General features: G+C 45.0%; 1 protein-coding gene across 1 annotated transcript in view; it reads left to right on the top strand.

The window, feature by feature from the left end:
* Positions 1 to 26,815, top strand: part of LOC137321828 (venom phosphodiesterase 2-like) — a 138,777-nt gene that overhangs the window by 30,925 nt on the left and 81,037 nt on the right. The window contains exons 3-6 of the mRNA XM_067984532.1: positions 804 to 929; positions 4,554 to 4,614; positions 14,649 to 14,746; positions 25,507 to 25,586. Of these exons, the coding sequence (XP_067840633.1) occupies positions 804 to 929; positions 4,554 to 4,614; positions 14,649 to 14,746; positions 25,507 to 25,586 (365 nt within the window). The remainder of the gene's footprint in view (positions 1 to 803; positions 930 to 4,553; positions 4,615 to 14,648; positions 14,747 to 25,506; positions 25,587 to 26,815) is intronic.

Raw genomic sequence — 26,815 nt, 5'->3', positions numbered from 1 at the left:
AAACCAGGTTCACCTGCGGCCTTCTGGCAGTTCTTAACGGAATCGGCTGCGGGCGCAGCCAAAAAAGTAAGTTTATTAAAAATACTTGCCTGAATTTGGAGCTGGGAGAAGCAGGTCAGCAGCTCCTGGCTCCACATTTAAACTATATAGGCCGCTGCTCAATAACCCCCCCTCCCCCTCCCAGCCTTCCTATCGTGACTTCCCCGATCCCAGCCACTGCTACTCTCTATTTCCCATGCCAGCCATCCTATGGCCTCTCTAAAAGTGCTAATTTTTTTTGCACCCAGTAGGATTTGGGTTGTATAAACTCATTACAGAGAGAAGGGATGTTTTTACCACTCCTACCCACAATTTACTTTCCTCCTTTTCTGATGGTAGCCAAGCATCATCCTATCCTCTACCAAAGCTCACACACACTTGCATTTTACAGCAGGAATCACTGAAAGCTGGTACGGCTCACTTCGATAAGCAGAAAAATCCGCGTCCTACTGGGAGTCTTGGGTGACATTTGTTTTGTTCCCTACTTTGCAGATAGAGGCAAATTACAGTGACAAATTACAGTGACATTCACTTCTCCCTCCCCTGCCTGGCCTGGCCTGGGGTAGTTCGGCAAAGACCCATTGAGCCAGTAGAGGAGAATTTAGTCCCATCAATCTGGGTTGGATTCAAATTTTTGGTGAAATGACAGTGTCCCAACTCACTACATCACCAGGGTCTTCCCCTCTCCCATGAATTGTGCTAACTAAAATTGGTGTACGTTGTGGAATAGATTCATATTAAACTATGTTCTAAATTTGTTTTAGCTGAATCCTGGACATGTACTAAGTTGCGTTGTGGTGAGAAGCACTTAACAGAAAGCCACTGTTCATGCTCTGATGACTGCATCAAGAATAAAGATTGTTGCACCAACTACAACAGTATCTGTAAAGGTAAAGTTCTTGCATATATCATAACTTTAGAAAGGAAGTAAGTTAAACTCAAACACTTCTCTGCAATTTCCATTCATGTTAATGTAAAATGAATATACTCTGTATTAAAGATTCTCAAATATTACAAATGACACATTTGACATTTTATTAAAGTTAAATTTGTTAGAAAATCCCGTATGCCGGTACGGTGATTCCTTTCAACCAATCTGAACTGACACCATATTGGTTAGAGACTTGAGGTTTATATTGTTCACAGACAGCATTTGATCATTTTATATAACAATCATTGAGCGGTAACTAACAGTCTTAAACAAGCGTGATATTACCCGTTTAGTGACTGGACAGCCGTGCAGATAGCCCTTTCCTAGTTGTTCCTCGGAGAGTTACACAGGGTTAGGCCAAAGCCAGCGTTAACATCCCCTGGAAATATATATTTTTAATTTGTTTATGGGATGTGGGCATCGCTGGCAAGGCCAGCATCAATTGCCCAACCCTAATTGCCTTTGAGAAGGAGGTGGTGGTGAGCCGCCTTCTTGAACCTCTGCAGTCCGTGTGGTGAAGGTTCTCCCACAGTGCTGTTAGGTAGGGAGTTCCAGGATTTTGACCCAGCGATGATGAAATCCTCCGACTGTGGGGCTTCTGGCTAAAAGCCAGCCTTTATATACCCTATTTCTGCCTGAGGAATGTACAATTCTGCACGTACTGTTTGCAGGTGGTGAGTTAGATAATAGTATCAGCTCCTCTATTTTCTTACTTGGGCAAGGGTGGTTAAGATATTCCCGGAATCGGTGCAAAGGTCATCCTGCAACTGGTACCATTTTTGCAGAAGCAGAATGAAGGTTTTCCAAAATAGCTGATTCAGGCAGTTTCCTGAGGGTCTGCAGCTTTCCAGCTTTCCTGTTATCTGTCCACATTGTCCTGTTAGAAGGGTCAGTAGTTTTCCATGCTGCTGCTTCATTATACTTTGCCCCCTGCCTGGTTTGCTATTTGATCTTAGTTTTTAATCTGTTTACAGCTAATTTCATATTTAATAGATTCTTAGCTTACTCGATAGATTCTTACAAATTTCATTAATGTTTGTGCCCATTGTTCCATCCGTATTAATAGTTCCTCAAGAAATAGCTAATTATCTATCAATCAGTCATTGTTTATTAAATACATCACACTTTTAAACTGATTCTAATCAGATTCTCATTATTTTGTTAAGACATTATAATTTGTTTGTCAGATATTCCCATAAATATTGGGGGTTAAATTGGATAACCCCCAAAACAGAGCGGGGGGGTCGCGGTGCGCAATTAACCTGCGCCCGGTCGTTGAGATGCAGGCAGCACGTAACATTCGTGCTGCCTGGTCATTTACCTGATTGCTGCGAACAGCTAGGCCCAGCTGCGCTGTTGAGTGTCTGCTCACCAGCGAGAGGGGCTCCGATATCGCAAATGGCTAGCACCTCTTAAAGGCAGCCTGCACCTCTTATTTGCAAAATATAAAATACGGGTCTGCACGGAGTCTGAAGAGAGATCAGACATCTCATACATGTAAGACACAGATGCAGGTCCCATCCCTCTGTTTACTAACTGTTGCGTTATGTTAAAACATTGAATAAAGGTTGCGCACTACTAAATCCCACATCATCCAATCTGCATGCCAGACCTCGCCAATCTGCCGATCTGAGTTTGTACCGGGCCTGCGAGAGAACGTGCACCAAGGTTCTGTGATGATGTACTAGAGGCCTTGGTGCAAGAGGTGGACAGAAGGAGGGGCATTTATATCTGCAGGTGGGCAAGAGGCCCTCCAGTCATATGCTCCTGAGGCAGTAGGGGATGAAGTCAATGCCAGGTGCATAGCACCACAAACATACATGTATTGCAGGAAGAAGTTCAATGCTTTGACACGAGTGGTCAAGGTGAGTGAGGTCAACTGTCAAGTGGCTTCTCCTACCAACTGCACCACTAGCCGCATCCACTGCTCCAAGCACTACACTCCCCCTCCCCCATCACCCACATACCAACAAACTCTTTCAATCAGTACTCAACTCTTCCAATCAGATGCTTGCTCTCACCGTCACACATTATCACTGTTGTAAGCAGCACACCCACAACTCACACACACTGGTAGCTATTCAACCATGATGGGCACATCACCCAAACATCTTGCAGGACACTCACTTACACACTTCCCGCTTTCTTGCAGGAGAAGGCGGTGCATAACAGCTGGCAGCAAATGGCAGTGGCTCCATGGAAAATGAACCTGCTGTCCTCTCTCAGGATGACAGCATTCCTGTGCCACCCTTGCCACTCTGCCAGTGCCCTTGCTGTTGCCTGTCAGCTAGCCAGCCCACTCCCTGTAGAGTATTGAAACTTTCTTATAGGAAGATAGGAACAGGAGTAGGCCATTTATCCCCTCGAGCCTGTTCAACCATTCAGTGAGATCATGGTGGATCTGTGACTTGACTTCATATATCCGCCTTTGCCCCATATCCCTTAATACCGTTGGTTAACAAAAATCTATCAATCTCAGATCTAAAATTAACAATTGAGCTAGAATCAACTGTCGTTTGCAGAAGAGTGTTCCAAACTTCTACCACCCTTTGCGTGTAGAAGCATTTCCTAACTTCACTCCTGCAAGTCCTGGCTCTAATTTTTAGGCTGTGTCCCCTAGTCCTAGTATTCAAGTATAGGAGACCTCTAAAAACAGGAGCAATAATCCAGCAACTAACCGGTAACTCTTGCATGATCCCTTTAAATAGCACTAGTGGGGGGGGTCCGAGGTGTGCGAGGTTAAGACAACGCTCCAGCCAACACACTGAGTTCCAAAATTGCATCTGTCCCTTTAAATCAGCGTTACACACTGATCTACCGCATATTCTCCTTTCTTTACATGCTGCCGGCGTTCGTTAGCTGTGCATGCGCAAAAGCCTTTACCAAGATAGCGTCCGGCGCATGTCACACTAGAAGTGTGCGCGTGCATTCCAGATGCCGTTTTGGGTCCTTAGGAGGCCAAGTAGTGCCTACAAAGTGGGTGCTACGCAGCCCTATTTATAGCCCATTATGTTTCCAGCATTCCATCTTAAGTATATGTAATCCATGGCGTAGTTATTTCCTAAAGTCTGCAGAAAAAAAATTCTATTGCGTTGATCCACTGGAGCTACCTTGTATTTAAAACAGTCCTAGTGTCGTTCCTTTTGAGCAGCAATAGTAGTAGGGAGTTAATTGTCAGTAGATTAGATGGGAGCTGTAGAAGTCTGGTATATCCAGAGTGGTATCAGTGCTCTGTACGAGGACAATGAATGCATTTTAATATTTGATGGCAGAATTGGGACAAATGAGATTAATATCAAAATATTTTCTAAGTAAGAAGAGTAATCTTGCTAATCTTTAATTAAAATTTGAGGTGCTGTATAGGTGATGACATATACATTCAATATGGTAAAGATTAAATGATCCCTTTTCAATAATGAAAGAGGAATTGTTTGGTGCAGATAATTTATGACCTTAATAAAGCCGAGTTACAATTGTCTGAAGTAACCACATTATTAGAAATGTATTTATATCAATAGAATTCCTCAAAAGTGTTTTCTTTTAAAATAATGTCTTTTTACATTAACGTTTTATTTTTCCATAGATGAAAAAAGCTGGCTGCAGGATGAATGTGAAGACTTTGACACACCCCAGTGTCCAGCAGGGTAGGACTTCTAAAGCTCCTTCAGGTTAAATATTGTAGGTCAGTTCATTGGGCAAGTAATTGACAAAGTAAGAACAGAGCCTGGGTAGGGCAGTGTGTTATTAAGATTTGAGTTTGACTAGCTCAGACTGAAAGTCTGTACTCTGGCTTCAAGGGTCATAAATTAAATGAATTCAGAAATTCCTAGTGCGCACATGCTTACAACGTGCAGCTACGCACAACTCTTGGATATAAGGATAATAAAAAAATAATTTTGAGGATAATTTTTTATTATCCTGAGAACACATAAAAATAACACTGGTGAGGCCAAATTTATTGCCCATCCCTAGTTGCCCTGCGAAGCTGGTGATAGATTAAACCAGGACCAGAGGAAATAAATTTGCAGTGAAACAGTTAATTATGACATTTTATTTTACTTAATGGACTAATAGATATTTAGAATAATCTTCCGGGTGGGGAAATAAAAGGATGTTTATAAAGATGCCAGATAACTACAAAAGAGTTAGCGTATTGCAAGAACGTGTATTAATGGACCAAGTGCTTTTTCCTTGTTTTGGACTTTTTTTACGCTCTTATGTTATTTTCATTCCACTTCCAGTAACGGTTGATACCACTTTTAGTAACTATGTGGGATTTTGCTTTTGGGTGGGTGGGGGGTGAAACACTCATTTTGCCTCCCTCCATCTCTTTCTGTAATAGGTTCTCGAACTTCAATAGTTCTGTGTAGCTTTGCTGGAATTTGAAACTATAGAAGGATCTGGTTCCATATTGAGTTGAGGAAAGGATACACATAAGGAATGAACAGCTGAACTAACAAAACCAGTAATCTGAGGTAATAATGTTTACCTCTTCAGACTTAATCTTTGAAACCAGTAGAGTGTGCATTCTCAAGAGATCACCCACTCAGATAGCTGTCGCTATAGAGTCATAGAGTTATACAGCACGGATAGAGGCCCTTCGGCCCATCGTGTCCGCGCCGGCCATCAGCCCTGTCTACTCTAATCCCATATTCCAGCATTTGGTCCGTAGCCTTGTATGCTATGGCATTTCAAGTGCTCATCCAAATGCTTCTTGAATGTTGTGAGGGTTCCTGCCTCCACAACCCTTTCAGGCAGTGAGTTCCAGACTCCAACCACCCTCTGGGTGAAAAAGTTCTTTCTCAAATCCCCTCTAAACCTCCCGCCTTTTACCTTGAATCTATGTCCCCTTGTTATAGAACCCTCAACGAAGGGAAAAAGCTCCTTAGTATCCATCCTATCTGTGCCCCTCATAATTTTGTACACCTCAATCATGTCCCCCCTCAGCCTCCTCTGCTCCAAGGAAAACAAACCCAATCTTCCCAGTCTCTCTTCATAGCTGAAGCGCTCCAGCCCTGGTAACATCCTGGTGAATCTCCTCTGCACCCTCTCCAAAGCGATCACATCCTTCCTGTAGTGTGGCGACCAGAACTGCACACAGTACTCCAGCTGTAGCCTAACCAGTGTTTTATACAGCTCCATCATAACCTCCTTGCTCTTATATTCTATGCCTCGACTAATAAAGGCAAGTATCCCATATGCCTTCTTTACCACCTTATCTACCTGTTCCGCCGCCTTCAGGGATCTGTGAACTTGGACACCAAGATCCCTCTGACCCTCTGTCTTGCCTAGGGTCCTCCCATTCATTGTGTATTCCCTTGCCTTGTTAGTCCCTCCAAAGTGCATCACCTCGCACTTTTCCGGGTTAAATTCCATTTGCCACTGTTCCGCCCATCTGACCAACCCATCTATATCGTCCTGCAGACTGAGGCTATCCTCCTCGCTATTTACCACCCTACCAATTTTTGTATCATCAGCGAACTTACTGATCATACCTTTTACATTCATATCCAAGTCATTAATGTAGACCACAAACAGCAAGGGACCCAGCACCGATCCCTGTGGTACCCCACTGGCCACAGGCTTCCAGTCACAAAAACAACCTTCGACCATCACCCTCTGCCTTCTGCCACTAAGCCAGTTTTGTATCCAAAGTGCCAAGGCACCCTGGATTCCATGGGCTCGTACCTTCTTGACCAGTCTCCTGTGGGGGACTTTATCGAAGGCCTTACTGAAATCCATGTATACCACATCCACTGCGTTACCCTCATCCACACGCCTAGTCACCCCCTCAAAAAATTCAATCAAATTAGTCAGACATGATCTTCCCTTTACAAAGCCATGTTGACTATCCCTGATTAATCCTTGCTTCTCCAAGTGGAGACTAATTTTGTCCTTCAGAATTTTTTCCAATAATTTTCCTACCACTGATGTTAGGCTCACTGGCCTGTAGTTCCCCGGTTTTTCCCTACTCCCCTTCTTGAATAATGGTACTACATTAGCGGTTCTCCAGTCCTCTGGCACATCCCCTGTGGCCAGAGAGGTTCTGAATATATGTGTCAGAGCCCCCGCAATCTCCTCCTTTGCCTCACACAGTAGCCTGGGATACATTTCGTCCGGGCCTGGGGATTTATCCATTTTTTGGCCTGCTAAAACCGCCAATACCTCCTCCCGCTCGATGTTAATATGTTCGAGTATATCACAGTCCCCCTGCCGTATTTCTATGTCTACATCGTCCTTCTCCATAGTGAAAACAGATGCAAAAAATTCATTTAGAACCCCTCCTACATCTGCCGGCTCCACACACAGATTGCCATTTTTGTCCCTAATGGGCCCTATTTTTTCCCTAGTCATCCTCTTACCCTTAATATACTTATAAAACATCTTAGGATTTTCCTTTATTTTGCTCGCCAGTGTTATTTCATGGCCCCTCCTTGATCTCCTAATTTCTTTTTTAAGTATCCCCCTGCACTTTTTGTACTCCTCTAGGGCTTCCTCCGTCTTTAGCCTTTTGTATCTGCCAAAAGCCCTCCTTTTTTTCCTAATCCATTCTCGTATATCCCCTGACATCCAAGGTTCCCTGGAGTTCTTGGAACCACCCTTGACCTTTACGGGAACATGTTGCCATTGTATGGTCTCAATCTCCCTTCTGAAAGACTCCCATTGCTCCGATGCGGATTTTCCTACAAGCAGCTGATCCCAGTCCATTTTGGCCAGATCCTGCCTTATCCTATTAAAATCGGCCTTCCCCCAATTTAGAACCTTTATTTCCGGCCCCTCCCTGTCCTTTTCCATGACCACCTTAAATCTCACCGAATTATGGTCACTCTCACCAAAGTGTTCACCTACTAGCACTTCTTCCACTTGGCCGGCCACATTCCCTAGAATTAGGTCCAGTACCGCCCCCTCTCTTGTAGGACTTTCTACATGCTGGCTCAAAAAGCTCTCCTGGATGCACGTTAAGAATTTTGTACCCTCTAAGCCTTTTACACTCTGAGTATCCCAGTTAATATTGGGGAAGTTGAAATCCCCCACTATTATTACCCTATTATTTGCACAATTTTCTGAGATTTGCCTGTTCCTCTATCTCCCCCTGACTGTTTGGGGGCCTATAGTACACTCCCATCAAAGTGCTTGCCCCCTTTTTGTTTTTAAGCTCCACCCATATGGCCTCATTAGAGGAACCTGCTAATATATCATCCCTCCTTATGGCAGTAATTGATTCTTTAATTAATATTGCGACCCCCCCCTCCTCTTATACCTCCCCCTCTGTCTCGCCTGAAGATTCTGTACCCCGGAATATTGAGCTGCCAGTCTTGCCCCTCCCTCAACCATGTCTCTGTGACAGCAACAATATCATACTCCCATGTGTTTATCAACACCTTCAGTTCATCCACCTTATTCGCAAGACTCCTTGCATTAAAATAGATGCCATCCAGCCTTGCCCTCACATATTTGCCCTGTCTTCCAAGCTGACTTGTTTTTTTCTCTATATTTGGCTGCACATCACCCCCTATTGTAGCTCCACTCTGTATCCCATCCCCCTGCCAAGTTAGTTTAAACCCCCCCCAACAGTGCTAGCAAATCTCCCCGCAAGGATATTTGTCCCGCTCTGGTTCAGGTGCAACCCGTCCGACTTGTACAAGTTCCACCTTCCCCAGAAGCAGGCCCAGTGATCCAGGAAACTGAAACCCTCCCTCCTGCACCAACTCTTTAGCCACGCATTCATCTGTTCTATCCTCCTATTTCTATACTCACTAGCCCGTGGCACTGGGAGTAATCCAGAGATTACAACCTTTGAGGTCCTGCTCTTTAATCTGCTACCTAGCTCCCTAAATTCTTGATGCAGGACCTCATCTCCCTTCCTACCAATGTCGTTGGTCCCATCAGTGACATCCATGACCCTGGCACCAGGGAGGCAACAAACCATCCTGGAGTCACGTTTACGGCCACAGAAACGCCTGTCTGTTCCCCTTACGATAGAATCCCCTACCACTATAGCTCTTCCACTCTTTTTCCTCCCAGCCTGTGCAGCAGAGCTACCCCTGGTGCCAGGAAGTTGGCTGCTGCTGCCTTCCCCTGATAAGTCATCCCCCTCAACAATATCCAAAGCGGTATATTTGTTTGAGAGGGGGACGGCCACAGGGGACCCCTGCACTGCCTGCCTGCTCTTCTTACTCTGCCTGGTGGTCACCCAATTACTTCCTGCCTGTACAACCTTTACCTGCGGTGTGACCATCTCACTAAGCGTGCTATCCACGACGTTCTCAGCATCGCGAATGCTCCTTAATGAATCCATCCGCAGCTCCAGTGCCGCAATGCGGTTTGTCAGTAGCTGCAGCTGGATACATTTCCCGCACACATGGTCGTCAGGGACACCGGAAGGGTCCCTGATTTCCCACATAGAGCAGGAAGAGCATAACACGGGGCTGGGCTGTCCTGACATGACTTACCCTTTAACTAATTAATTCAAATTAAATGAATCCCACCAATTTCACTTCAATTAAAAAGGTATACTCAAGGGCCCTTGCTGAACAGCAGTCCCCCACTACACAACAGTTATTTGAATAGATAAAGCAAATAACAAAGATTGATCGTGCCACTGTAGACCTGCTTTTCAAAAGTATAAGGGATATATTAGTAAATCTGCAATAAAATCAGTATAGAATGATATTTGGTTGGCTTAGACTATCAGGTAGATTTGTCCATTGTGGACACACACAGATCTGCAGTATTAACTCTGGAAAGCTTTGAAAGCAGTGCAGAGAAGAAGAAATTCAGAGTGGGGAATTTTAGTTGTCTTTTTTTGGTCAGAACCAGAGTTGATTGTTCAGGTAGTCATTTTAGTTGTTCACATGACTGAAATTAATAGTCTGTACATTGAAAGCAGATAGCAAAAATGGAAATGGTGTCACCACAAACCGTACACAGAAAGGTTAACCCCACATCGTACAGTTGTAATAAATTTTCCACTCCTTGCAGGCTGTTTCTCACTACTTGCTGTCTTCCAGTCAGGAGGGTGGAGCACTGAACTGTGGAGTTGTCCATAATTGCAGTCCATGCCACTCTCTGACCGGCTGTCAGGAGATATTGGGGCCGATTTTCAGATGGCTGAGCGGGTGCATTGGGGACGGGGTGGGGGGGCTTCGAAAATGGCAGAATCCAGGAGCGGGTTCGGAGCTCGGCTCCAATCCGCTCACTTCCAGGTTCCCCAATGACGCGTTCGGGTGCGCGTGCAGCTCCCGCATGCGGGACTCCCACCGGCAATTAAAGCCGGCGGGATGGTAATTTAGATACTTATTTAGCTAGTTGAGGTACTTGACAGACCTCATTGAGTGGAGATTTTGGCTGGGGTGCAATTTTGAAGGATCCTCAGTGTGTTTCCCGTGCTGTGGGAAACACTCCCTGTTGACGCAGACGTGTTTCAGTCAGCAGCCAGTGGGAGATGCAAAGGATTTTTTGACAGTTGGGGGGAAAACCTCATTTACTGCAGGACACTCTGTCACTTCAGACAAAGTTTTGGCTGCAACACCTTTGTCTTTCCACTCAAAATTATTAATTTATACCCTAAACTCTGCTATGCAAACACATTTACCTACTTTGCGGACCCCCTCAAACTCACACCGTCAGGATGGGGGGCGCCATAGCTGCATTCATCACTTCATCCGAGGACGAGCAACATCACCAGCCTCGCCAGGCACGTCATCCACCTCCGCCACGTGGAGCTCTACAACACAGTGCTGCGCCACAGGAACCTGCACAAAATAGTTGTGCAACTACACATACACCCACTGTGGGGTGACCCAATGGGTGGCATCAAGGGTGGGAGTTCATGGTGAACCTCATGAAAGGGACTTATTACACAAGTCAGTCAAGAATGGCCAAGACGTGGCAGTAGTGGTGACAATAATAATATTTAATGTGCCATTAACAAAAATCAAATATAAATAAAAAACATGACAAACCGTCAAACACCCTTTGTGCTCACAAAACCTTTGCCATACGCTTCCGACTACTCCTACGTGGTGCCTCCCCTGTGGCTGCAGCAGAGGTAGTGGCAGGTTACTCTTGGTCATGCCCTGAACGATTAGATGCTTTGGGCCTACGCCCTCTGGGTTTCCGTGCCCATGAGGGCCCCTCCAAAGACTGCTCCTCCTGCACCTGTGCAGAGGCAGACTCAACCACCCGGAGAGGAGGCAGCATTGCGGGTACTGGTTGAAAGGGGGGCAACGGGTGAGACGTGGGAGCGCTTTGAGTGGCGTCCTCACTTCCATGTCCCCTTTCGCCATCATCCCTCTCCTGGGCCAGACCCACATCACTCCTACCCTGCTGGATGACAGTTTGGAGGACATGTGTGAAGCTTTGTAGGGCCAGTGCTAGTGTATCTGCCTGCCTGTTTAAGGTGGCAGAAAATTGCTCACCCTGAGTCCGTTGTCACGGCCTCAATGGACTCATTGGTGAGCTATGCTTGAAGCTTGATGGAGGCTAGCCTTCCCTCCATCGCAGACATCCTGCACTTACCCGTGACACTATATCAGAGATTCCCTCACGTCCCTGTGATAGTATCTCAGCGATTCCCTCCTGTACCTGTTCCACCATTCCATCCTCTGCGCGATTGTGGAGAGTGCGCGTGGCACCTGTTCCAGCACCTCGCAAATGTGCTGCTGCCCCTCGATCATTCTCCTTTTAAAGGATGGCCCCCAGGGTTCAGCATCTGTGTCCAGCTGAGCAGAGCCTGGAGAAGAGTGCTCCCACCAACGTGGACTCTCCACAGCTGCCCCTGCCATCAATGTCTGTTCGTGCTCACGTGTGTGGTGACTCACCATGTGCGACCCCAACTAAGTGAGGACGGGGACCCACCGAGGTGTGTGCATCTGCGCTGGTGGATGGTTCGCTCAGATGTGACGGTGCATTCTCAGAGGCCGGCAGGTCCTCTGAGGAATTGCCCTCCGCCATCACGGCGGTCGCTGAAGGCCCTTAAGAGAACAAAAGGCAACATTAAGCATGATGACAGATGTTAAGGTGCTGAATGTGGCAAAGCAGGTTAACATCATTTGCTATTGTGAGTGCTGAATGTTAAAGTTCTGTCATCAGCCGTTTGTTGGGTGCCACTCTCGGCGTCCCCGACGGACAGGCACTCGAGGGTGCGGCTCACTTCAAGATCCTCCTGCTCCGCTTCCGTGAGGACAACCTGATGTTGCGGCCCCCCTCCGGACTTCGCCCTCTCCCATGCATTCTGGGCTCTACTTTCACCCCTTATAGGAGAAAAGAGAGGCGGAGTGAGGGATGGTGACGTGGCCAACCACTGAATGCATTGTTTTGGGTGAGGCTGACCGTGAAAGAGATGCATCCGAGGGTGAGTATGAGACAGAGCCATGACATTGTATGAGGATTGGGTTGAATGGTAGTGGTTGGATGAGTTCTGGGGAGGTGAGTAAGTGCAGGTAAGTTGAAGATGAGCTTTTGAATGGGTGCGAGGAGTGATGTGATAGAGTAGTGTTGGCATGTACAGATTGAGTTGTGGGGTGGGGGCGATGATGTGGAAGACGGAGTGTAGGAGAATGAGTGAGTGTACTCACTTTGGCTGACCTAGTTAGGTCATTGAAATGCTTCCTGCACTGGATCCATGTGCAGGAGACGTTGCTGCTGCTGGTGACCTCCTCTGCCACCTCGAGCCAGGCCTTCTTGGTGGCAGAGACAGGCCACTTCCTTCCGTCCGCTGGGTAGAAAATAACCCTCCTCCTCCTCACCACATGCAGTAAGACCTGGAGTGAGACATCAGTAAATCTGGGAGCAGCCTTTCCCCTGGGCTGCTCTATTCTATAATTTTGGTTGTTTGCTGCAGGAGCAGCATTGGAGGACTGCCCCTTTAAGTAGAGCTCTTCCAGCTGACAGCCTTTGATGCGGGTGTGCAGTCCGCCCGCAGTGCAGGTTTCCGACGGGAAACCCGGAAACCACGTTAAGTGGCTTCAATTTACCCGCGTTAACGTGGGGAATGGACGGATTTCACTGGGCGGGTTACCCCGTCGCCCCACCCCCCCGCTGCCATCCTGCCTCCCTGGTAATATTGGGGCCATTATATCAACGTAGTAAGTTGGGTGATATCTGTTTTTTAAGCCCTGTAATCTGGGTTGCTTCATGTTTGTGCAATGATGCATTTTATGGCTTAAGCAAGAATTTATGAACTTTCTAATTTAAACAAGTGAAATGACAACCTTGGGAGTTGAATATTCAACCTTTTATTTGGGAGTCAAGTGCCTGAGCCACCAGGTCACCTTGAACTTCCCAAATCCTGTTTTATTACCTTAAGTGAAGTACAGTTCTTTGGGATAGTTAGCCAGTGTGATTTTTCTTTTCTTGGGTTGCACGTATAGAGCAAGATATAATTTAGAAGTTGTAGTTAATACATGTCGCTATTATAAATCCAACGCAACATTGTTAAGCATAGAAGTTATGGCTTCTGGTTGTTACATGGTACTGAGTGCATTAGCATTCAACACTATCACCAGGTTCCATTCTGTCCTATGAATTATTTTGATAACTAGGATCCTGCAGTATCTTATCGGTCTAACTGTGGGATAGGGATGTATTTAATAATAATGAAATTTCTCTCTCCTGTTTCTGTCTTAAAGATGGTGACTCATGCAGGAGTACAGCTCCATAGGTTTACAAGTCTGAGATTGATAGATTTTTGTTATGTAAGGGTATCAAGGGATATGGAGCAAAGGTGGGCAAATGGAGTTGAGGTACAGATCAGCCATGATCTAATTGACGGGTAGAACAGGCTTGAGGGGCTGAATGTTCTACTCCTGTTTCTATGGAAGTTAGGCATATTCTTTTTAGAAGGTGATCTATTTAAAGTATTAAAGATTATGAAGGAGATGGACAGCGTTGATCCAGGCAAGTTGCACGCTGTGGCAAAGGATTGAAATACGAGGGAATCAAATTTGAAAACTAAGGCCCTGATATTTACGGGGTGGGGGGGAGGGGGGATTAGCAGGGGGAGGGGTAGGGACCGGGAAACCTGGAAATGCCTGTTTCCCTGAAGGCAGGACCTCATCTAAATATTTTTCTCCGTTTCACAGTCAGCAGCCAGCTAGATTGAGAGGCTGTTGGGCGGGGAGGCCTGCGGCACCAGGCTGCAGCCAGGGAGTGGAGAGGAGGGAGGAAAGGCGGGGGGTGAGATCGGGACATCGTGGCGGGGGGGGGGGGGGGCAGAGAGGAGAGTGCGGGCTGTAAGAAGATCGGGGGAGAGATCGCGGGCCGGGAGGAGATTGGTGTGGGGTCGGGCCGGGGAGAAGATTGCGGGCCAGTCGGATATTGGGGAGGTGGGTCCGATCGCGGGAGGGAAGCAGGTTTGCTTGAGGGGCCAGGGGTAAGCAATCCTTCTCCTGGCCCACAAGCAGTGCTGGAAAAGCACTTAACTGCTGGATCCGGCCATTATTACCTCCCTTCAGCTGCTGGGTTTCCCGAGCCTTGGGTCGCTTAGATAATCCACTTTGTTTTATTTTACATATTCTATGATATGTGTAAGAGCAGTGTTGGTTATTTCATCCTAAACTAAGAACATCTGAAGCAAAGTTACCTGCTTGATAGAATTCAGTTAGTACTTATTTCTGTGAAAAAGTTACAATCGTAATTGTAATCTGAATTTGCTTCCAACATGCTGATTTTATAGGTATACTCGGCCTCCTCTCATCTTGTTTTCATTAGACGGTTTCAGAGCTGATTATTTGCAGAAGTGGAAGAGTTATGTGCCTGTTATAGACAAACTGAGTAAGTATCATCAAAAGGGAGAAAAACAAATATATTCCATTCTCTTGTAAGTGTCTTTAGGTTGTTATTGTTTGCACTCTTTCTCCCCTCCCAGAAATTAGTTTCAATATGCATTGTTGGTGAAAGTTACTTGGATCATGCAAAATGTTCAATACCCTTGCCATATACCAGCTATTCCATTCCCTTATTGCTTAGCTAATGAATAATTGACTATGCATTAGACCATAGAATTTCCTGGCAACCAACTGCAAATTATGTCTTAAATTGCGGTATTGATGTTGTTGCGTTTTATTATTTAAGCCAATTGTTATTGTGCATCAGTGCCATAGAAGTGCCAACTGGAATAGGGACAAAAGTGGATCCAAAATTTAAAAAGAAGTATCCTTACAAAATGCACAGAATCTACTTTCCAGAGGTTGCCATGGCTCAAACTCACAAGGCAACTTAGCCGACAGTGTTTGCAATGATGCTAAATAATGGCCAGGAAAATGGGCAGCAAATGGAATAAATCTTCTTACCAGCCCCGAAGTGTGTATAATTTAAGAAAAAACATTAGAGTAGAGGATAATCTTACCTTGGGAATCATATAGTGGTTATAAACTTAAGCTTTTCTCTTAAGATATTCAAATAACAATGCAAATCATGAGAACAAATCCATTTCTGTTGTGTGTCAAACCATCATAGAACTGCTGTAACCTTGAGCCTGTGACTCGTGTATCTGAAGAGATTTCCAATAGAGTAAGTGTTAATGCTACTTAATAACTGCTACACACATTTGGCTGAATGCATTTTTCACACTTTAAAACAGGTACTTTGGTTTGTCAAATTTGTCAGATTTTTAAAACAACTATGTTTCATGATTTTCAGAACTTTTTCAAGTACTCAAAAAATTACATTTAACATCTTTTTATACAAAGATGCTACTGTAGTGATTGGAGAACTGAAGCTGAAGTATCTAATGAGCATGCTTTCATATTTTAAAAGTTCATATTAAAATGGCTTGCATTTCAAATCTAATCCTTTTTCGGTTTTTCTTTCCAAGGTGTCCCGATTTGGTGATGAGCATTGCTGATCACTGCTCTTTGTCCCCTAACTGCTGTTGCTGTGATTGTCAGGAGAAGGCAATGAGTAATAGAGCACAGCATAATTAGTAAACAAACCAGGAAGGTTACAGAATTCCATGTATCAGACACTTTTTAAAAAAAAACATGAACTATTTGTGTGGAACACTCAGCATGACAACCAGTGCTGTTTTATATTCAAAGTAGTCTATACTCACATGATTTTCATTAGAATTAAATGTGTACAAAATCAAATTGTACCATCTGTTATATGGGGGTAAATTTTAACTTCCAGCTGGGAAGGGAGTGGGGGTAAGATTTCCAGGTGCAAAACCCGGAAGGTAAGTCGACGGGTCGCGATCATGACCTTAACGAGGCCAATCAATTTCACTTCCGGGTTTCGCGTCCAGCAGCCAACCTGATTGACAGACTGGCTGGCTGTCGGGCAGGAAGGCCTGCGGTAGCAAGTGGCAGCCGTGTTTCGGAGGGAGGGAGGGATTGTGGGCCTGGGAGGAGATCAGGGGGTGGGGGGGTTGCTGGGGAGGAGATTGGGGTGGGGTCGGGGAGGAGATTGGGGTGGTTGGGGAGGGAACATGGGTCGGGGAGGAGACCGGGGGAAGTCTGGAGTTCGGGTGAAGAGTCAGAGGTAGGTGGGGGTCCACCAAGGGGGATGGGGATCCTGTCGGCCAGGTGAGCTTGTTGGGCCTGGATGAAGCACTCCTGCTCCTCTGGGCCCACAAGCAGTGCAATAAAGGCATCACCTCATGGATCCGGCCCTTCCCGCCTGCTTTCACCTGATGGGAATGGGAAGCGATGGGAAGCCCAAACATGTTAATTGTCCAAGCCGCAAAATATTGAGTACCTCAAGTATTTCAATGAGGTACATTGCCCCTTTAAATATCGGCCCGCTGGCTTTAAGTGGCGGCAGGACTTCCTGGTGCCTGCTGTGCGCACGCATACAAACCTGCCTGGGTTAAACCCAGAAGTGGGCGAGTTGGAACCGGGATGTGGTCCTGCTCCAAAAACCTGTTATTTTTACTCCCCACCCACCCCCAATCCACCCGTTCTAGGGGGTTAAAATTTACCCAATTGTATCACTTTCCCACCAATAGTCATTGTGTAACTCTTTCCAAAACAAAGGCAAAGCGCAATAAGTTTTAAAGTCTCTGAACTGAAAGTAAATATGCTGACTGAAGTTTTTTGTTCTTTGCGAAGTTTGATTTCATTAATATATTGGGTCGGATTTCTAGCCGTTCATTAGACTTGCATAGACGTGCCCATAGACTTTCCATGAGATTTTGCACAGCAAGTTACTGTAAGCAGGAGATCCAAACAAGGCATCTGGGACCTGTGTGAACAGGGCAAGCAACTGTGTATCTCCTTAACCAATCAGATTGAAGGATTGTGAAATTAACAGCGTAAAGTCTGAACCAGGAAATGTAAGTTAGAATACTGAATTCAATGTCAAATCAGGTACAGAAAGCAAAATAAAGAGAGAGAAAGAAAGATTGGATTAAGAAAGAGAGATAAGAAAGAGAAAGAAAGTTTAAAAAAATTTTTTTTATTTAAATTGTTTTTAAAAAAAATCTCCAACAATAATTAAAAGCTGTAGGAGTGAGAATCCACCTTGTAAAAGTTAATTTTCAGTGCCTCAGAGGTTATTTGGCAGTAATTAAGACTTAGCATATCGTTAAAAGGGTACTTAGACTGAAATGGACAAGTCCTAACTTTTTGTGGCGGGTTTAGTCCGTATCTGCTACATAAGTACAGGAACTTCATGCCATTCAATGTATTTGACGGTGAGTCAGATGGTGAGATGCCATTTTCCTGAAGCTGACAGTGGGGCAGCGCATCTTGGACTGCAGCTTCCGGATTTCCGCGTTTAACTGTGCCTCTCCGCTCGCCTGAAGTTGCTGTCGAATTTGCAAATAAATAACTGAGTGCTGTTAGCCTCACCATTATTTTCACAGCAAAGTCTGGGCCATTATTTGTGTGCATGTAGCTAGAGGGTTATTTTCTGAGCACACACATGTACTTGAAAAATTACCCTCATGATATAATCTCTCAAATCTCCCATGGTGTTGCACACTTTAAGTTGGACATGCTCTGCTTTATAAGGACTATATTATATCATGTAATAAAGAATATATTATTCAGCTGCTAAAATTATGCTGTGTCCCTTTAAGGCACAAAGTTAACTTCTGTTAAGTAAACATTGGGTGAGTTTATTCAGAGTTTAATAGGTAATTAGGTTGCATTGTCTTTTTTTAAACTGTACTTGGTATGGTCATTTAAGAGGCTGTAGCCATTCTGAGCTTAATTTTAAACATAAATTGCGGGGGTGGGGGGCTGCGAAAATTGCAGAAATGCAGAGCGGGTTCGGAAGCCGGCTCCAACCCGCCGACTTCCGAGTTTCCCACAGATGCACCTGTATGCGCGGGCATCCCGAATCCGGAAGTCCCGCCGGCAGTTAAAGCCGGCAGGATGATAGTTAAAGAACCAAATGTACCTCATTGACGTACTTAAGGCACTTTGCTTGTGACATTAGGTAGTTAGAACGATTTTTAACTTAACTGGGCGGCTTTCCCACGGTTTCTGATTCATGCCTGGTGAAACCAGGCGTGAAGGGCTGGATCAGGTAAAAAAGAAACAAAATAAATTAAATAACAAACCATTACACAAAATCAACCTACCTTTCCACCCTGCTCTGATGTCCAATGTGTGCCTCTCCAATCCCCCCCCCCCCCCCCGATCTTCCCCCTCTCCTCCTCCCGCCACCCCCCCCTCCCCCAATCCCCATCCCCGATCTTCCGTTCCAGCGCCGGCTGGCTGCTGACAGGAGCTGCAACGCTGAGTTGGGTGGGTGGGGGGGAAGAGAGAGAGAAAGAGATGTCATCCGGCGCTGGAGCAGAAGATCAGGGTGGGGGGGGAAGAGGGGAAGATCGGGCACGAAACCCAGGAGGAACTTTAACCACCATCAATTACATTGCGATTGCGTTGGAAATGGTAAGTTTTTTTTAAAATTCTGTTTTGCCACGCGCTCCTTCACCCCCCCCCCCCCACCCACCTCCACCCGCCCCAGCTGCCAACCCACCACCATTTCAAAATTGGGCCCTCTGACTTTGGTATTTTCTGTTCCTGGAGAGCTTCTCTGTACATTCCAAATGACTGCCCATGTTTCTTTATACATTTTGAACTGGTTGATACTTGAAGTGTAATGGATAGGACATGTGCAGTAGATTTAATGTTTTTATTGTATTAAATAGATATAGATACATAGGGCCGATTTCACAAATACGGCTGGAAGCATTATTCGCCAGGAGCACATTGGGAAATCGTGGGTGAGCCAGTCACAATTTTCCACCCATTGAAATGAATGGATGAAAAGTTGTGGGGAGCCTCCCTGTGATTTCTTGACACGCACTCCCAGTAGGTGAGACTCCGTACTGGGACTGTACAATCATAAAATCGTCCTCCACTTTTATTTAGAGGAGCAGTGATTTACAGGTTCTTTTGTCAGTGATATCACTCTAAAATGTAAGTTTGATGCCTAATTACTACATAGGATGAGCTATCTTTCATTGTTTGAAATAAGTGGTATAACCAGATAGCTCCACGCAAAGCCCAAATATAGAAGCGATTTAATTGAGCCCATCTTTGTATATATTAAAGTTGCAGCTATCAACAAAGCTGAAAAATTTAATAGAGATCTTTGGGGAAATTATGGAGTGTATTATTAAAGGAAATGCCATGAATATTGTGCGTATGGATTTTCAAAAGTTGTCTGATAAGGTGCCACATATGAGGCTTGTTGATTAAAATTAAAGCACATAGTTTTAAAGGGAGTATGGCATTGCTCTTAAAATATATATAGAAATTATATGGACATGAGTATAAGGGTACAGTATCAAACAGCACAAGAACAGGGAGCGTGGTTAACTGTGAGGAGGAACGTAAGTAACTCCAGGAGGAGATAGAGGTTGGAAGATTGAGCAAATAAATGTCAGATGAAATTTAATGGGGAGAAGCGTGATGTGATGTATTTTGGGAAGAAGAATGAAGTTAAAGCTTTAATACGAAAGGAGCAGAGACTCTTGGGTTCATAATGACATCTTTAGAATTGGGAGAACGTTGATAAAGCTGGAAAAAAAGCATATGGGATCCTAGGTTTTATAAATTGGTGTGTAGAATACAAAAGCAAAAAGGTAAAACCAAACCTACACAAAGCATTGGTTAGGCCACAATTAAAATATTTTGTCCTATTTTGGGGACTTTACTTTAGGAAGTATATCAAGGCCATGGAGAGGTTGCAGAAGAGTGATGTGATGTATTTTGGGAAGAAGAATTGGGACTAGCTTAGTGGTATAAACTGGGCGACATGGACATGTTGGGCCGAAGGGCCTGTTTCCATGTTGTAAACTTCTATGAATCAATTTTTTTTTTTATTATTCGTTCACGGGATGTGGGCGTCGCTGGCAAGGCCGGCATTTATTGCCCATCCCTAATTGCCCTTGAGAAGGTGGTGGTGAGCCGCCTTCTTGAACCGCTGCAGTGCGTGTGGTGACGGTTCTCCCACAGTGCTGTTAGGAAGGGAGTTCCAGGATTTTGACCCAGCGACAATGAAGGAACGGCGATATATTTCCAAGTCGGGATGGTGTGTGACTTGGAGGGGAACGTGCAGGTGGTGTTGTTCCCATGCGCCTGCTGCCCTTATCCTTCTAGGTGGTAGAGGTCGCGGGTTTGGGAGGTGCTGTCGAAGAAGCCTTGGCGAGTTGCTGCAGTGCATCCTGTGGATGGTGCACACTGCAGCCACAGTGCGCCGGTGGTGAAGGGAGTGAATGTTTAGGGTGGTGGATGGGGTGCCAATCAAGCGGGCTGCTTTATCTTGGATGGTGTCGAGCTTCTTGAGTGTTGTTGGAGCTGCACTCATCCAGGCAAGTGGAGAGTATTCCATCACACTCCTGACTTGTGCCTTGTAGATGGTGGAAAGGCTTTGGGGAGTCAGGAGGTGAGTCACTCGCCGCAGAATACCCAGCCTCTGACCTGCTCTCGTAGCCACAGTATTTATATGGCTGGTCCAGTTAAGTTTCTGGTCAATGGTGACCCCCAGGATGTTGATGGTGGGGGGGTTCGGCGATGGTAATGCCGTTGAATGTCAAGGGGAGGTGGTTAGACACTCTCTTGTTGGAGATGTTCATTGCCTGGCACTTATCTGGCGCGAATGTTACTTGCCACTTATCAGCCCAAGCCTGGATGTTGTCCAGGTCTTGCTGCATGCAGACTCGGACTGCTTCATTATCTGAGGGGTTGCGAATGGAACTGAACACTGTGCAGTCATCAGCGAACATCCCCATTTCTGACCTTATGATGGAGGGAAGGTCATTGATGAAGCAGCTGAAGATGGTTGGGCCTAGGACACTGCCCTGAGGAACTCCTGCAGCAATGCCCTGGGGCTGAGATGCTTGGCCTCCAACAATCACTACCATCTTCCTTTGTGCTAGGTATGACTCCAGCCACTGGAGAGTTTTCCCCCTGATTCCCATTCCCTTCAATTTTACTAGGGCTCCTTGGTGCCACACTCGGTCAAATGCTGCCTTGATGTCAAGGGCAGTCACTCTCACCTCACCTCTGGAATTCAGCTCTTTTGTCCATGTTTGGACCAAGGCTGTAATGAGGTCTGGAGCCGAGTGGTCCTGGCGGAACCCAAACTGAGCATCGGTGAGCAGGTTATTGGTGAGTAAGTGCCGCTTGATAGCACTGTCGACGACACCTTCCATCACTTTGCTGATGATTGAGAGTAGACTGATGGGGCGGTAATTGGCCAGATTGGATTTGTCCTGCTTTTTGTGGACAGGACATACCTGGGCAATTTTCCACATTGTCGGGTGGATGCCAGTGTTGTAGCTGTACTGGAACAGCTTGGCTAGAGGCGCAGCTAGTTCTGGAGCACAAATCTTCAGCACAACAGCTGGGATGTTGTCGGGGCCCATAGCCTTTGCTGTATCCAGTGCACTCAGCCGTTTCTTGATATCACGTGGAGTGAATCGAATTGGCCGAAGACTGGCTTCCGTGATGGTGGGGATATCGGGAGGAGGCTGAGATGGATTATCCACTCGGCACTTCTGGCTGAAGATGGTTGCAAACGCTTCAGCCTTGTCTTTTGCACTCACGTGCTGGACTCCGCCATCATTGAGAATGGGGATGTTTGCAGAGCCTCCCGTTTAATCGTCCACCACCATTCACGACTGGATGTGGCAGGACTGCAGAGCTTTGATCTGATCCGTTGGTTGTGGAATCGCTTAGCTCTGTCTATAGCATGTTGCTTCCGCTGTTTAGCATGCATGTAGTCCTGAGTTGTAGCTTCACCAGGTTGGCACCTCATTTTTAGGTACGCCTGGTGCTGCTCCTGGCATGCTCTTCTACACTCCTCATTGAACCAGGGTTGATCCCCTGGCTTGTTGGTAATGGTAGAGTGAGGAATATGCCGGGCCATGAGGTTACAGATTGTGCTGGAATACAATTCTGCTGCTGCTGATGGCCCACAGCGCCTCATGGATGCCCAGTTTTGAGCTGCTAGATCTGTTCTGAATCTATCCCATTTAGCACGGTGGTAGTGCCACACAACACGTTGGATGGTGTCCTCAGTGCGAAGACGGGATTTCATCTCCACGAGGACTGTGCGGTGGTCACTCCTACCAATACTGTCATGGACAGATGCATTTGCGACAGGTAGATTGGTGAGGACGAGGTCAAGTAAGTTTTTCCCTCGTGTTGGTTCGCTCACCACCTGCCGCAGGCCCAGTCTAGCAGCTATGTCCTTCAGGACTCGGCCAGCTCGGTCAGTAGTGGTGCTACCAAGCCACTCTTGGTGATGGACATTGAAGTCCCCCACCCAGAGTACATTTTGTGCCCTTGCTACCCTCAGTGCTTCCTCCAAGTGGTGTTCAACATGGAGGAGGACTGATTGATCAGCTGAGGGAGGACGGTAGGTGGTAATCAGCAGGAGGTTGCCTTGCCCATGTTTGACCTGATGCCATGAGATTTCATGGGGTCCAGAGTCAATGTTGACGACTCCCAGAGCCACTCCCTCCTGACTGTATATCACTGTACCGCCACCTCTGGTGGGTCTGTCCTGCCGGTGGGACAGGACATACCCAGGGATGGTGATGGAAGAGTCTGGGACATTGGCTGAAAGATATGATTCTGTGAGTATGGCTATGTCAGGCTGTTGCTTGACTGGTCTGTGGGACAGCTCTCCCAATTTTGGCACAAGTCCCCAGATGTTAGTAAGGAGGACCTTGCAGGGTTGACTGGGCTTGGTCTTTTGCCGTTGTCGTGTCCGGTGCCTAGTGGTCCGATGCCAGGTGGTCCGTCCGGTTTTATTCTTATTATGACTTTTCGTAGCGAGATTTTACAACTGAGTGGCTTGCTAGGCCATTTCAGAGGGCAATTAAGAATCAACCACATTGCTGTGGGTCTGGAGTCACATATAGGCCAGACCGGGTAAGGGCGGCAGGCTTCCTTCCCTGAAGGACATTAATGAACCAGATGGGTTTTTACGACAATCCGGTAGTTTCATGGCCATCATTACTGATACTAGTATTTTAATTCCAGATTTTTATTTAATTAATTGAATTTAATTAATTAATTGAATTTAAATTCGCCAGCTGCCGTGGCGGGATTTGAACTCATGACTCTGGATTACTAGCCCAGTAAGATAACCACTATGCTACCGTATTTATTAAGATGATCCCAAGGATCAGAGGGCAAAGAAACTTTTTTTCATTAAAATAGGATGCTCAGGAGGAGACCTAATGGGGGATTCAAATTTGTGATAAATTAAATTGGGAAAAATAATATCACTGGCTAATGTGCCAATAAATAAAGGGCATAAATTTATGATTGTCACCAAAAGAACAAAGAGAGGTTAGGAAAATTTTTCTTTACATAGAGAGTTGTTAGGATATGGAATGCTCTACCAGACACAAAAGTGGAAGTAGAATCCATGATAGCTAAAAGGGAAGTGCATTATTATTTGATTTTTTTTTAAGTGAATGGGACTGAGGGGATAGCTCTTCCATGATGGGCTGAATGGCTTGTGCTGTACAATTCTACGGTTCTATGCTTTCTTAACCAGCTTATTTTGAAATTAAAAATCTGCTTCCAATTTCTTTGAATGGCTGAAAAGTACATTTGTGTTTATGTGTTAAATATATGCTTTGGAGTTGTCAGTGAGTCATTAGACATGCCTTGAGTCACGAGTTGCTGTTTGACTTCAGCTTATGGTTTTGGTTATGCTGTGTGATTTTGATTAGCAACTGTAAAGGAAACAAAGTCTACAGAGCTCTGTCGCCAAAGTTAAACCAAATTTGAGGCTGATTTTATTTTCCTTTTTAAGGTTATTTTGAGATGTAAAAACAATGTGAGATACAGCAATTTTGTTTACTTTCTTCCAATAAAAGGTATCTTAGTAATTCCTTTATCTGATTTTAGTAACATGGTAACACTATCCAGGCAGAGGTAGACTACTGCTACATCTAACCTACCCATCCAACTTCTCACAAAATTGCCTAGAAGTATTTTTAAATCGAATAACCTTAAATCCCATTTGCTGACAGGAACTTGTCTAGACCTTTTTTGAACCCAGTCATAGTTCCTTGTGCCATAGTTCCTTGTGCCATAGTTCCTTGTGCCATAGTTCCTTGTTGGTAGTCTGTTCCACACATTTACCACCCTTTAAATGAAAAAAAATCATTTTCTGTTGTGCATAGTTTGAAGCCGTGACCCCTTTGTTCTTGAATTTCATACACAGCAGAAAAACTTAGCTGAATCCACATTCTTGAAATACCTAGTAGCCGTCTATCAAATCGCCCCTTTCACGAAAAGTCAAGTCCCATGGTAGCTAATCTCTCCAAATTGCGCTGTCTCCTTGGTTCTGGAATTAATCTAGTAGCTCTCTTTTGCATTCACTCCAACAACTTAATATCCTTTTTTAAAATGGGGAGACCCAAACTGTATGCGGTACTTTCACCAAGGCCAGATATAATTTTAGAGCTACTTCTCTCAACTTACAAATTACGCCTCTAACCATACATCCCAACATTCTCTTCACTTTCCTAACTTTAAACACTGTTCCAACAGTTTTAGTGACCTGTCCACCGAAACCCAAGATAATTTTGCTGTTGCAACACCGCAAGCAATTATTGTTAGTACATAATCCACACTGTCTTCTGCTAAGTCTCATAACTTTACACCTCTCTGTATTGAATTATATTTGCCATTTCCTGCCTACTGACATAGCTTTTCTCTCTAGGTCCTTTTAAACTTGTTCACGTTGATCATTTATCATTTTGCTACTGCTCCCAATTTGGTGTTATTTGACCATTTAGACATCTTGAATGCAATTCTATCCTCCACATCATTTTATAAAAATTATAAACAATAGCAATCCCAACACCGACCTCTGTGGTACACCACTGCCACCCGGATATCTCCCCATACACCACAACACAATGGTCTCCACCAACTCGACAATTGCTGATCCATTCTAGTACATTGGTATCTATTCCATCGACCTAAGTCTTTCTTGGGAATGTCTTTCTGAAATCCAAGTTTATGTTGACAAGTGCATTTACTTGCAGTGAAATACAGCACACTGAGTAAAAATATGTTTATTCCATTTATCGTGATTCTTGGCAGGTACCTGTGGCGTGCATACTCCATACATGATACCAGTGTACCCAACCAAAACCTTTCCCAACCACTACTCAATTGTCACAGTAAGTAGGCTTATGTTGTTCCATGATATTGGATGTATGTTCTGTTACATGTGTTGCTTCATGATTTTAAATGCACACTAATAAAACTAATTTTGAAGTCAAGAAAATCTTGGTACATTGCGACGTCTTAACCACAAGATGTTTCAGGTAACCAGAATATAAAATATAATTTCATTTATCTTGTTTCACTTACATTTTTAAACAGAAATCATCATTTTAAAATTCAAGAACAATGTTACACAGAGCTGGGTGATGAGGAGTGAATGGCAGTAAGTTGTTCGGAACTGCACAGTGTGCCAAACCTAGATTATGTACTTCTGACACACCCAGCAACTGTTCCTCTTAACATTATGCGTTTATTTGTTTGGTAGCCCAACTTTGCTTGATTTTCAGGATGTTCATAGCTCAACAATCATTTTTAAAAAATCATCAAAAGTAGTCTTAATATTTCTCAATTAAACCAACCCAAAAATCATAAAATAAATGTATGTTGTTTTGTGCACCACAACTTTATCTAATACTGTTCTAGTATAATAACAGCAAATCCCAGCATGTCAACTGCATACAAATGAATGAAGGACTAAGTCCAAAAGACAAGTGATAAAGACTTCACCTCTGCACTTTACAAGCATGTATGGGTTATTGAACTAAATATTGCAACATATACTTATTAAAAAATTGATTGCATTGGATTTCCCTCTGCAACTGCAACTCCACTGGAAGTGTGGTAGAGCAGGACTTCCATCCATTCCATGTATTTGGTGCTGGCCGTGACAAATTTATAATCTTGATGGAATTCCAGCAGAGCCCCATTCATTGTTGGCCCTGGGAGGAGTGGTGGGGGGAATAATGTTGCTGCAGGTTTTAAAGTCCTGCTGCCCTTATATGGCCAGGCAATGTAAAGAGGCTTTTGGTCCCCTCCCCTCACCTGGAAGTTAATAGAATCGTAAGGGTAGGACTTTCAACTTGGGAACGCCCAGTTTATCTTCAGAACATTAGTGCTAAGACGTTGAAAGTTGGGCCGTGATCTCACATGGCCATTTTGTGCACGGAATTCGCCCGTCGCCACTTTTAGGCGTCCAGCCACCCAGCTGAAATCAGCAAGCACCTATTTAACCATGCTAATTAAGGTCCTCTGCTTGCTTTAAAACCCACATGCCCTTCTCATCAAGTCTACTGTCTTATTCACCAATTCTAAATCAGTAACAGAAATAATGGATGTGAACAGT

The sequence above is a fragment of the Heptranchias perlo genome, chromosome 5, assembly GCF_035084215.1.
Source record: "Heptranchias perlo isolate sHepPer1 chromosome 5, sHepPer1.hap1, whole genome shotgun sequence".
Lineage (NCBI taxonomy): Eukaryota > Metazoa > Chordata > Chondrichthyes > Hexanchiformes > Hexanchidae > Heptranchias > Heptranchias perlo.
This window is presented reverse-complemented; position numbering and strand designations above follow the sequence as displayed.